This window comes from Bos javanicus, chromosome 12 (genome assembly GCF_032452875.1).
Source record: "Bos javanicus breed banteng chromosome 12, ARS-OSU_banteng_1.0, whole genome shotgun sequence".
NCBI lineage: Eukaryota > Metazoa > Chordata > Mammalia > Artiodactyla > Bovidae > Bos > Bos javanicus.
Genome location: NC_083879.1, coordinates 36374879 through 36388468, shown reverse-complemented (window position 1 = coordinate 36388468; position 13590 = coordinate 36374879). Strand labels below are relative to the sequence as shown.

Genomic DNA, 13590 nt, shown 5'->3' with positions numbered 1-13590 from the left:
TATCTCATTGCTGGTGTTAAATTATAATTATGTGATAAAGTGAGGTCTATCATTTTTTGTTCCCTTTTAAAGGGAACTTTCCCCCTGTAAAATAGTAAGTAACCTTATAATAAGTAACCTTTCAGACTGTGAGAATCACTTCTTCAACAACCTCTCACCCATGATTTTAAGATAATTTTGAATAATTTTGCTTTAATTGGTTATTACTGTGGTGGTTGCAAATAACAACTCTTCTAATTCTGTTTTCTAAGCTTTTTAGTTTGTGTCCTATAAAGAACAGCTCCTCCCTCCCCGTTAAATTTTTTAAGTAGCGGTACACACTCTTGGAGTCTTCTTACTTGATTGCTGTTGTTAAACCAGGCCCACCCCTGGGTGGGAGGCCCTGTGGGTGAGCTGCTGCGTCCTCCTGTGGTTTCCCTGTCTGTCTGGGCACGTCTTTGCTCCCTGGACAAAGTGTCCCCATGTACTCTCCTCCAGCTCTGGCACCAACCTTTATTCAGGGAATCTTGATTCTTTTTAGGGCAGAATAGAATTTAGAAAGCAAGATGCAGTTATTGCTACTGGGATATCATTATTTCTAGGCCCTTTAGACAGAGATAAAGGGGGAAATACATGTTAGTTTTAAGTCAAGTTCATATTGATGTCTAATTTCAGTCCGTCACCACTGTGTCTTCCTGTCATTTTTAGTGTCTGTAGTTCTGTCTCTCTTTTCTTCCATGAGAACTCTGGTGTTCTTCAATATTATATGTAGTCATTTACTGAGCCCTGCAATAATTAGAAATTAGTTTCAGATTTACTATGCCCATTCTACTGTGAAATTCCAAATTTATTTACAGTTGTTTTTGTTCCTACAGTGTATTCATTTCTGGTGTTGATTGTTCAGAAGTTACTTGGATTAATTCTTTTTTTTCTTTGCTGTGGTTATCAATTTGATAAATAGGTTATTTGATGATGTTGATTAGTACCTGTTTTCTCACATTCTTCCCTTTCCCTCCACACCCAGTTTGAAATACGGATCTCTAATGACAAATCTGAGTTTCTTTCTCTTAAATGACTTGGTCTTTTTTACCTGATGCCTCAAATTTTTTTATTTTCACTGTTTTGTATAAACCAAAATTCAGCTGAGTAAATTTGAAGCTCTGATTAGCTTTATCCAATTCATGAATCAGACAGCATCTATCTAACAAACAGAAGGATGCCCCCAGGGAGCTCATGAAAGGAAAGGTTGTTAATTGGCAGATGGAGACGATTCAGTTCAGTCGCTCAGTCCTGTCCGACTCTTTGCAACCCCATGGACTGCAGCACAGCAGGCTTCCCTGTCCATTACCAACTCCCAGAGCTTGCTGAAACTCGTGTCCATTGAGTCAGTGATGCCATCCAACCATCTAATCCTCTGTCGTTCCCTTCTCCTGCCGTCGGTCTTTCCAAGCACCAGGGTCTTTTCCAGTGAGTCAGTTCTTTGCATCAGGTGGCCAAGGTATTGAAGCTTCCGTTTCAGCATCAGTCCTTCCAATGAATATTAAGGTTTGATTTCCTTTAGGATTGACTGGTTTGATCTTGCAGTCCAAGGGACTCTCAAGAGTCTTCTCCAGCACCACAGTTCAAATGCATCAATTCTTTAGCACTCAGTGTTCTTTACGGTCCAACTCTGAAATCCATACACGACTACTGGGAAAACCATAGCTTTGACTAGATGGACCTTTGTCGGCGAAGAAATATCTCTGCTTTTTCATATGCTGTCTAGGTTTGTCACAGCTTTTCTTCCAAGGAACAAGCGTCTTTTAATTTCATGACTTCAGTCACCATCTGCAGAAAATAAAGACTGTGAGACTATTTCAGACCAGATCACCTTCCCTCACGGAGAGGCTGGGGGTCCTATTAGAGCAAGTAGTACCCTTCACCAATGCTGATCAGGAAACTCTAGACTGCTGGTTTATAATTCTTAGTGTGGTTAGATATTTGTCTTGGTGGGCTTAGGATCAGCGACCACATTTGGGGCCTGTTGTTTCTTTCTAACAGTAGGTGTGTCTCTCTTGCATCCTGTTGTTCTTTTTAGGTTAATTACTCTGTTCCTTTGTCTGCTTTCTCTTATAACAATTTAATAAAATACCCTGCTTTAATCAATTTATATTGCTTATATTTATATGAATTACTTTTTTGAAATTTTAGTAGGCAAAGGAGAACAAGATAGTATTTTTTAACTTCATGACTGCTGAGCAAGCTTTATTTATTTTATGAAGAATCAGACAGTATAACCTCAGACTTTATGAGGGGTTTTGGGGGCTCTAGTTTCACCCTGCCACCACCACCATTGTTGATTAGTCACTAAGTCATGTTCAACTCTTTTGCGACCCTATAGGCTGTAGCCTGCCACCACCATCACTTATATCTGAATCTTCTATTTTCTTTCCCCTTCTTTGTTTGGAATCTGATCTCAGCAGTTTCTCATGGTGGGGCCTTTTCCGGTACACCTGGCAGGGAGCATCGGCTGGTTACTCTAGAGAATGCTCAACCTGGGCCATCCCTTCACGGTCCAGTGCCCAGAGCTCCTGCCCTTTCAGCAGCTCCCTTCCCGGTGACCCGCTAGACTCTTGAGTGATTTCTTCCATTCTCCTTGCTACCTTTGCTTGCTCCTGTGTGGATATTTGTACCACAGGGGTCTATTGCTGTTACTAGTTTGTTCCTAAAGTGAAAAGTAAAGTCACTCAGTCATGGACTATACAGTTCATGGAATTCTCCAGGCCAGAATACTGGAGTGGATAGCCTTTCCCTTCTCCAGGAGATCTTCCCAACCCAGGGATCAAACCCAGGTCTCCCACGTTGCAGGAGGATTCTTTACCGCCTGCAGTGTTTGTTCTACCAGCTTATATTCTGGGGTTCATTGAAATACTTGGACACTTAATTTTGTTGTAGATGTTGTCTGTGGTATGGGGTGGGGGGCGGGGGTTGTTTTGCTGTCCTGGTGAAACTGTGTACCTCAGGTTGGGACTTGAACCCACTGTCTTTTTAAATCCCTGATCATACCTGGGACTTAATGAAGCTCAAGTACTTGATGTCACAGAAAGAATTCAGTGAGAGACAAAGTGATGGGTAAGAAGTGAGTTCACTTAGAAACAGTCCACAGAGTGAGGGCCATCTCAGAAGGCAAGAGCAGCTCCAAGCTATGAGATTGTCAGTTTTTATAGGTGAGTAATTTTTTATACTCACCTATATTTTTTATAGGTGAGTAAGTTTTTATAGGCTGATAAGTGGGAGGAGTATGCCAGCTGTTTTGGGGAAGGGGTGGGGATTTCCAGAAATTGGACCACTTGTTGACCTTTTGTGCTCGACCTTGGAACTGTCAACACTTCCCAGGTGGCTCAGGTTCCCTGAGAGGCCCAGGTTCAATCTTTGGGTGAGGAAGAGCCCCTGGAGAAGGAAATGGCTACCCGCTCCAGTATTCTTGCCTGGAAAATTCCATGGATGGAGGAGGAGCCTGGCAGACTACAGTCCATGGGGTCGTAAAGAGTCAGACATGCGGAGCCACTAGCACTTTCATTTTCTTGGAACTGTCATGGTGCCTCTGGGTATGTCACGTAGCCTGCTGGTGTGTTACAGTGAGAGTACACTGAGGCTCAAGGTCTAGTGGAAGTCGTCTTCATCATCTTGGACCTGGTTGTTCATTGTTCAGTCACTTAACTCATGTCCAACTCTTTCGGCCCCATGAACTGCAGCACACCAGGCTTCCCTGTCCTTCACTATCTCCCAGAGTTTGCTCAAACTCATGTCATTGAGTCAGTGATGCCATCTAACCATCTCATCCTCTGCTGCTCACTTCTCATGCCCTCAGTCTTTCCCAGCATTTGTGTCTTTTCCAGGTAGTCAGCTCTTTGCATCAGATGGCCAAAGTATTGAAGCTTCAGCATCAGTCCTTCCAATGGATATTCAGGGTTGATTTCCTTTAGGATTGACTGGTTTGATCTCCTTGCTGTCCAAGGGACTCTCAAGAGTCTTCTCCAGCACCGAAATTCAAAAGTATCAATTCTTGAGCGCTCAGCCTTCTTTATGGTCCAACTCTCACATTTGTACATGACTGGAAAAACCATGGCTTTGAGTATACGGAACTTTGTCAGCAAAGTGATGTGTCTGCTTTTAAATACGCTATCTAGGTTTGTCAGACCTGGTTAGTTCTAACCATTTATGTCCTCTCCTTGGGCCATGTCATTCTTTTAAAGACTGTGCTTTACCACTCTCCCTCCTGTTTCACTAGTCACTTTTTTATGAAGTGCTATAGGAAGAGTCAGAAAGTTTTGCCAATGCCACCACATTTCCACTACCTTATTCAACTTGGTGGTGGTCTTGCTGAAGCACCACAGGGAAAACTTAAAAATACACCTATCTTTATTCTCCTTTTTGTCCTTCCCCAAGTCATTTAGAAGAGATTGTGGGGAAATAGGACCTGAAAATGCTTTGCATAGTGTTTTTATATCTAGACAGATACTTAATTCTTAAAGGGTTATTTTGACATCAAATAAATAAATCTTTACAAATTACTTATTGGTGTTTTGGAAATTTTGAAGTTGAAATTATACATAACCCACCATACATATGATGTTAGCACCTACAGCAGCACTGATAATTTCTGCCCGTCTGTGTTTGTCTGTTTCCTTAAATTGATGCTTATTGTCACCTCCATTTCTTAAGTTAGCAATGTAAGTAAGTTATACAACCTCAGTTACATAAACAATTTTAAGAAGTTGAGAAACTGGAGGAAAAAAAATTCCTACCAGATTTCATTAGTACGAGTATTCAAAACCTTTTAAATTACTGTGTTCTTAATGAGTTTTTAAATCTTTTTTATACTTTATAGAGACTGTCCTTAAATAATGACATATTTGAGGCAAACTCTGATAGTGATCAACAGAGTGAGACTAAAGAAGACACTTCTCCAAAGAAAAAAAAGAAAAAAGTAAGGCATAAGGAAGAGAAAAGCCCCGACGACCTGAAAAAGAAGAAAGCAAAGACTGGGAAACTGAAAGACAAGCCCAAACCAGACCTGGAGAGCTCCTCTGAAAGTTTGGGTTTTGATTTAAGGACAAAGAAAAGAATTTTGGAAGCCAAAGAAGAATTAAAGGAATCCAAAAAGCCCAAAAAAGATGATATAAAAGAAACTAAGGAGTTAAAGAAAGTTAAAAAGGGTGAAATAAGAGATTTAAAGACTAAAATAAGAGACGATTCCAAAGAAATTAGAAAAACAAAAAAAGAGAAATGTGTTGAATCTCAGGTGGACTCTGACCTGGGTGTACTTAGTGATTCCCCGCTTCAGGAAGAGGACTGTGAAGATTTACAGGTTGACAACAGAGAGGAGAAGCAGAAGTTTAGAGGTGCTAAAGATAAAGCTGAGCAAGAAGCCAGTCTAGATCCTGCTTCTGACATACAGCAGGATGGCAGTGTAAGTGCTGATGAGGACGAGGTCAAAGCAAGGAGGAAAAAAAAGAAACCAAGAAGGACAGAGGAACTTAAAGAGAGCAAAAAGCTAGAAAACAAGAGCCTCTTCTTAGAGAAGAAGACTACACAGAAAAAGCAAAGGAATCAGGACAAAGGCCAGAGCAGCACAGAGTTGGATAAGCCAGTGCCTGCCTCTGCTCTGACACCGCCGAGGATGTCCAGGCCCACAGACTCCCCGGGGGAGGTGAGTATGCAGGTCCGGGTGGAGGGTGGTTGGATCCCACGAAGGTTTGCGTCTGACAGAATACAGGGACGTTCCACTCAGGCTGGTGCTCTAAGTAAAGACTTGGAGACAGTGGAGCACAGCCCATCCTCATTTCGTTTCACTTAGCAGATAGTGCGTTTTTTATTAGACTGAAGGTTTGTGGCATCCCTGTATCTGAGCCGGTCTTCCTATAGTATCTGCTCACTTCTGTCTCCGTGCCCCATTTTGGTAATTCTTGCAATATTTTAAACTTTCGTTTTGCTTTTTGGCCACCCTGTGTGGAACTTTCCTGACCAGGGATGGAACCCATGTCCCTGGAGTCTCAACCACCGGACCACCGGGAAGTCCTAAACTTTTTCATTATTACTGTACTTCTTACAGTGTTTGTGATCAGTGACCTTTGATTTTGTTTTTGCAAAAGCTGAAGGTTCAGGCAACAGCCAGCATTTTTTTAGCAATACAATATATATTTTTAATTAAGGTAGGTATGGCTATTTTAGACATAATGCTGTTGCACACTTAATTCTATAGTGTAAATGTAACTTATATGCACTGGGAGGCAGAAAAATTATAACTCGTTTTATTGCAATGTTTGCTTTATTTCATGGATTTGAAGCCAACCCTGTAGTGTCTCTGATGTGTGCCTATAAGAGAAGTTCTTCTACCATTACAGAGTTAATACTTTATCGGGAGATTTTCTTCTCCCTCCTAGATTCTAGGTTGCCTGGCTGCTCTAGAATTGAACTGACATGAAACAGATTAACATGGGGAAAATTAAAAGTTTACTAACACTTACACATGAAAGAGACCTAGGAAAACTGAGTAACTCTCCAAAATGGATGAAACCCTCACCTCAGACACCACCCTCAGCCAAAGACAAAAGAGGATGCTGAGGATGGGGAACCAGTCCTGGGAGGAGAAGCACCGTAAACAAGGGCGAGGTTGCCACACTGACTGGTGAGTCCTCGCCTGCCACTTGAGAACTCTTAGACGCCCTTGCCAGAGGAGATTTCCCTCAGAGTTGCAAATGTCTCTCAAAAGGGTGGCTCTGACTTGACTTTCAGAGTTTTTTCCTTGCCTGCTGTTACTTATCAGTAACCAGCTTAAAATAGTTAAAATGCTAAAGAGACTATTCCCCTACTCCCCTACTAGTCTGTCTGTGCGGTGCTTAGTCGCTCAGTCATGTGCTACTCTCTGCAACCCCATGGGTTGTATATAGCCTGGTATTCTCCTCTGTCCATGGAGATTCTCCAGGTAAGAATATTGGAGTGGGTTGCCATACCCTCCTCCTGGGGATCTTCCCAACCCAGGGATCAAAGCCAGGTCTCCTGCATTGCAGGCAGGCAGGTTCTTTATCAGCTGAGCTCCCAGGGAAGCTCTGGTCTTCCCACTAGTCTGACTGGTGGGAAGCAATTATAAATGCTAGTGATCCCGCTTTTGAAAGCACCTCAACTCTTCCCTTAGTCTAATCCAGACTTTCTTTTGGACTGACCGCAGCTGGAAAACTGGGGGCTAATTTGTGAACAAGTCAGGGTTTTTAGAGGAATTCAGATACGATGTAGCATTGTGAAGTAAAGCTTAGAGCTTTGTCGGCTTACTCTATTAGCTTTTCACATCCTACATATATTTTCCCCATGTTCTTTTAAGAATATACCACTTCTGGGAAAAAAAAAAAGAATATACCACTTCTGGAACTTCCCTGGTGTGTGTATTAGTTGCTCAGTTGTGTCTGACTCTTTGAGACCCATGGACTATAGCCTGCCAGGCTCTACTGTCCATGGACTTCTCCAGGCAAGATTATTGGAGTGGGTTGCCATTTCCTTCTCCAGGGAATCTTCCCGACCCAGGGATCGAACCCCAGTCTCCTGCATTGCAAGCTGATCCTTTACCATCTGAGCCACAGTGGACTCTACTGGTAGTCCAGTGGCTAAGACTTCCGTCTTCCACTGCAGGGGGTGCGGGTTGGAAACTAAGATCCCACATGAGTGCAGTGAAGCCACTCTACCCACCCCAGCTTGTGACGAAGAAAAGGGCAGCCTTTATGGGAAAGGCCCCAGTGCAAGGAGAATGGGTGTGGCTCCTGCTTGAAAACCCCAACTCTCCAGAGGGTTTCAGCATAGCATTTTTAAAGGGGGGAGAGAGCAGGTGGTGGCAGGACCTGTGATCAGTTGTGCACAACTCTCTGGTTCATTGATGGTGAGATTAAGTGATGGTGTCACAGGGTTAATATTGATCCTTAGACTCCATTAGGCTGGGAGGGCCATGTCTTCATGGTCCTTCATGGTCATCAAGCAGTTAACTAACACCTTCCCTTTGGTGGGGGATTTCACATCAGTAAAACTACACAGGAAGTGTGCACCGGACACTCTTACCCAGGTTCTCCAGAGTGGTTAGCTGCAGCAGATATGGGATGTGCAGTGGCGGGGGGTCTGCCCTGGGAAGGCCCCATGGGGCTCCTGCTCTGTTATTAAACTAATGCTATATCAATAACCTCAGATGTGCAGATGACACCACCCTTATGGCAGAAAGTGAAGAGGAACTAAAAAGCCTCTTGATGAAAGTGAAAGTGGAGAGTGAAAAAGTTGGCTTAAAGCTCAACATTCAGAAAACGAAGATCATGGCATCCGGTCCCATCACTCCATGGGAAATAGATGGGGAAATAGTGGAAACAGTGTCAGACTTTGTTTTTTGGGGTTCCAAAATCACTGCAGATGGTGACTGCAGCCATGAAATTAAAAGACGCTTACTCCTTGGAAGGAAAGTTATGACCAACCTAGATAGCATATTGAAAAGCAGAGACATTACTTTGCCAACAGAGGTCCGTCTAGTCAAGGCTATGGTTTTTCCTGTGGTCATGTATGGATGTGAGAGTTGGACTCTGAAGAAGGCTGAGCACCGAAGAATTGATGCTTTTGAACTGTGGTGTTGGAGAAGACTCTTGAGAGTCCCTTGGACTGCAAGGAGATCCAACCAGTCCATTCTGAAGGAGATCAGCCCTGGGTTTCTTTGGAAGGAATGATGCTAAAGCTGAAACTCCAGTGCTTTGGCCACCTCATTCGAAGAGTTGACTCATTGGAAAAGACTGTGATGCTGGGAGGGATTGGGAGCAGGAGGAGAAGGGGACAACAGAGGATGAGATGGCTGGATGGCATCACTGACTCGATGGACGTGAGTCTGAGTGAACTCTGGGAGTTGGTGATGGACAGGGAGGCCTGGCGTGCTGCGATTCATGGGGTCACAAAGAGTCGGACACGACTGAGTGACTGAACTGAACTGATACTAGCCTGTCTAGTCATGAGGGAAAAAGTTAAGAAAATATAATAGTTGGGGACTGTTAAATATCCACTGAAATATTATGAGGTCAGCATAGCAAAAACAGAAACATTTACAAAATGTTACGGTGAAGAAAACCATACATACATGCGAACAAAGTAAAGTAAAAATATCTATGCAGTGTAAATAAAAATAAATTTTAAACAACAAAATTATCTGTAAAATTACAGAGATCCGAGGGACAATGTGGAGAATTAAAAATAGTTATGTTTGGTTAGTATGACTCTAGATGAAGTGTTTTGGAATTTTAGTAGTAGTAATAAAAAATTCTTCAAGGAAACTTGGTGTTGGGTTTTGAATGTGATGTTTTGTGAATTATCGAGGTTGGGGGTAAACTTGACCAAGGAAGCAGTTGACGTGAGTCGTCAGGAGTCATGTGCACAGTTCACAGAAAGGGGGCCTAATGCCAGAAACCTGTTTCCCAGTTTTCAGAATCAGTATCAGTTCTGTCTGTGTTTGGGGTCTTACATGTGTCTTTTTCAGGAGAGAGAGACCAAAAAATATGAACCCAAAGAAAAATACCAAAAAAAGCAAGATTTGGACAAGGAAGAAAAAGGCCGAAAAGAGCCCAAGGCATTAAAGAGTGAGTGAATAGTGACATTTGTCATTTATGTTGGTCTTTCAGACAGAGAGTCTAGTTCATTGTGAAGACAGACTCTCTTCTAACCTGCAAAATTTGTTCACTGGGGACTTGAGAACATTATGCTACTGTTGTTTACCAGTAATCAATGTATACTAGTATAACAAACTCCTCCCCCATCTAATCATGTTTTTCTTTTTCCTTTTGGGTATGAGATGAAATACGTTATCTTCATTTTTTTTTTTAACTTTAGTTTTTTAATTGAAATAGTCAATTTACAATGTTTTAGATTCTGGTGGGAATACATTATCTTTCAAGAGACAGGAAATTAGTTTTGACAGAAAAGTAAATAAGTATCTCTTCTAGTAGATGCTGAGATAAACTTCTGTTTAATCAATTTATTGTGTTTAGCTCTGTGTCATTTGTATAAATAAAATTAATATACATTTTGATCACATCAAGATTTAACTCAATTAAGAATCTATAGTGCATGTTAGTATTAGAACAAGTACTTTATAAAACATTCACCATTACAGTGTTTGAATAAAACTGGATATTTCAGTTCACACACCAAAAAGTACTTGGAAAACAAGTTCTTGTGGAAGCAGTGATTTCTAAGAGATGGCTGATTACTTGAGAGTGTTCTCCCACAAACTGTGTACCTGAGGTAATACTAAAAGTGAGTTTGGGCTCTAAACCTCAGTTCAGACTTGGCAGGAAGTGGCAGCTTTGATGGAATCTGGGAAGGAACAGCTTTGATGGCTTGTGTGCAGGTGAGTGATGTAGAGACTATGCTTCTTCATGGTGATACTGCAGCTCTAAGCCTCTCTTCAGAGAGTGACTGGAGATTCAAAATATTGTAAGATTAGAAGTCATTAGGAACTTTTTCTTCCTCTGAGTATCTGTCAGTTTCAGGTACATTTTTACTGTGAATGTTCAGTCTGTTCCTTAAGTTCAGAAGGCCACACCTGGAGTCCGATTTTCAGTATTCCTGCTGCTAAAACCTACCTGCTTCCACCCCAAGTCCAAAAGGTGCTATGGCTGGGACTCTGCCGGCCTCACTGTGTCTGCAGTTTTTCAGAGTCTGTTGACCGTAACCTTGCAGCTTATATATACCTGTGCTTCTGTCTGATCCTTGGCTCCCAGCCTCCAGGACAGAAATAAAATTGCATTTGAGGGTATATTTTGGGAGTGTGTCAGAATCGGTGAACATGAGTCTTTACATTGCATTATGCTGTGTTACAATGGATTCAGCATCCTCTTCATACAGTAGCTTGGGAAAATACCAGAATTCAGTTGCCTTCAGATTTAAATGTGGAAAAAAGGACTTACCTGTGGAAAAAGGAAAGAATGGTTAACACTTTTATTTCTGAACATTGAATGAGATGTTCCACTTGCTATTCTCTATTTTTGTTACTGGACTGGTGTTCTATGTAAATAATCAGGATATTCAGAGTTTAAATGTCTGGGACAAGCAGCTTTAGTGCTGCCACTGTGGTATTATGTTCTGCATATGTCGTTTTGTTGTGTCATATACTTGGTGAGGTTTCCTCAAGGCACATAGAAAACAAAATTGATAAATTGCTCAGATTCCTTTCACTGTGATTTGGAAATGATACATCTTGATAGAATGAGAGCCTTTTTTTTGGACTAGCTTTCTTATAGAAAAAGAAAAGGTTCAATTTGTGTTGGTTAGCACTGCATTCATGTAATGCTTGCTTTTCCTCTGGTCACACTGTGTTGTGCCGTTAACCAGGATACCTCTACTCGTAGCAAACTGTCAACCCACTCCAGAGTTCTTGCCTGGAGAATCCCAGGGACAGGGGAGCCTGGTGGGCTGCCGTCTATGGGGTCACACAGTCGGACACGACTGATGTGACTTAGCAGCAGCAGCAGCAGCAAAACTGTTTAAGCCTATGCAGTTCTTACAGAGGAAAATAAATGAGAGATGTCATCTAAAAGTACTATTGAGAAGGTATTCCTATTTAACATAAAAGAATTCAGAATTTAAACAAAACACCTGTCTGCTATATACCTAAAATTTATAGTTGTTCACTCTGTTCTGTTCTACCCCTTTTTGGGTGTTGTTATTACAGATCTGCTGCTTTGCCAGTCTTCTCTCTGCTTTGTCTTTAAAGCGAGTGGATTATCGCAGGCATCAGGTGCAGTGTTGCTGGGCCACAGTCAGTGTGCTGACACTCTTTCATCTCCCAGTCTCCACCAAAAGTCATTTTTGTACCAGGTCACTTCCGGGCACAGTGGAGGCGGTGTCTCAGCAGAAGGGTGGTTGGTGACATGACTAGGATTATTCTGAGGCTCATGGGCTGTGGTCACCTTTGTCAAAACTGCGAGTAGTTCAGACCCCCAGAAGAAGAGCCATTCACTTTGGCTGTCCTTTCTAAGTACGGAGCAGCCAACACAAAGATGAATGGAAAGGCTTCATGGCTGTGATAGTCAACCTGATCAGGCTTTCTAAGCAAGGCAGATATTAGTAAGAATTAAGAAAATATCCAGTACTTTGGCCACCTCATGCGAAGAGTTGACGCATTGGAAAAGACTCTGATGCTGGGAGGGATTGGGGGCAGGAGGAGAAGGGGGCGACAGAGGATGAGATGGCTGGATGGCATCACTGACTCAATGGACGTGAGTCTGGGTGAACTCCGGGAGTTGGTAATGGACAGGGAGGCCTGGCGTGCTGCAGTTCATGGGGTTGCAAAGAGTCGGACACGACTGAGCAACTGATCTGATCTGAAGAAAATATCTGTGTGTTTTTTTTAAAACACCCAGATTTTCTTTTGATTACAAAGAAATTAGTGACTCATATCAATTTTATTTTTTTCCAGTAGCATTTAAGGAAATTAGAAATGCGTTTGATTTGTTTAAATTAACTCCAGAAGAAAAAAATGATTTTCCTGAGAATAATCGGAAGAGAGATGAAATACCGCCAGACTATAAAGTCACAGAAGACCACAAAGCCAAGGAAAACAAGCCGTTACTTAAAGAAAGAAGAAATACAAGAGATGAGACTGACACGTGGGCATATATAGCTGCAGAAGGTGACCAAGAAGTTCTGGACAGCGCGATCCGAGTGGAGGAGAGTCCTGGTGAGTTTGTGTGACTGTCTGCAGTTTTCTCAGGGCTGTGTGCAGAGCTCTCTCCTCACCTTCCTCTCCTCTCTGCACTTGTTATGGTCTCGGGATGGAGTAGAAAACTGTTTCAATCTATTTTCTGATTCCCTGTAGAATAGCTCAGCACATTTACAATTACAGAGATTTTTGGTTTGCTACCTTATCTCCTCTTGTCAAGTTGTCTGATTGTATCTCTTACTATATTGCTTTCAGAAAACTGTCAAAATACAGACTTATTTGTATTCTTCCCTTTCAGCTTTGTAGTAAATAACACTAAATGAGGTTATATTGTGAGTGCTGTTCTGAAATACTGGAATTAGCTGAGGAGGCAAGGGCTGTGTATAGAATGAGGAATAAAAGTATATTTATGTATTTGTAACTAGGGCAGGGGTTTAGAGATTTGTCTGATAAAACTTTGTATAATTTATAAATCTTGTAAAACAGTTGAAGTTTTGAAATATTTGGGGATATATAACAAGCTAGATGTTAGGTGACCCTCTTACTGCAAAACGCCTAGGTTCTGGGATCCTTGGTAACACGATTGCCCAGCTGGTTGGAAGCTGGGTTCGTTTCTTCAACCAGCATACGGTGGGGGTTGCAGGGGCCGGGAGGGGACTGGGCTGCCCAGATGTCAGATAGCAGTGCTGCTGTTGAGATACCAGGCAACAAAGAATAGTCCCTCATCAGAAAGATCCCCTGGAGAAGGCAATGACAGCCGATTCCAGTATTCTTGCCTGGAGAATCCCATGGACAGAGGAGCCTGGCAGGCTACAGTCCACGGGATCATAACAATCAGACATGACTTAGTGACTTACCAGCAACAAATACCTTTTTAGGGGTGGGGCTACTATACATAT

The 13590-nt window shown here is 42.2% G+C and overlaps 2 protein-coding genes across 3 annotated transcripts in view; one reads left to right on the top strand and one right to left on the bottom strand.

The window, feature by feature from the left end:
• Positions 1–13590, top strand: part of MPHOSPH8 (M-phase phosphoprotein 8) — a 45212-nt gene that overhangs the window by 21047 nt on the left and 10575 nt on the right. The window contains exons 3-5 of one of the 2 annotated variants that reach the window (XM_061435037.1): positions 4850–5671; positions 9509–9608; positions 12452–12709. In XM_061435037.1, the coding sequence (XP_061291021.1) occupies positions 4850–5671; positions 9509–9608; positions 12452–12709 (1180 nt within the window). Of the gene's footprint in view, positions 1–4849; positions 5672–9508; positions 9609–12448; positions 12710–13590 lie in introns of both variants that reach the window. The other variant, XM_061435036.1, reaches the window with a different exon arrangement.
• PSPC1 (paraspeckle component 1) overlaps positions 10099–13590 on the bottom strand; it is a 93218-nt gene continuing 89726 nt past the window's right edge. The window contains exon 10 of the transcript XR_009740028.1: positions 10099–10937. The gene's annotated coding sequence lies outside the window, so the exon portion shown is untranslated. The remainder of the gene's footprint in view (positions 10938–13590) is intronic.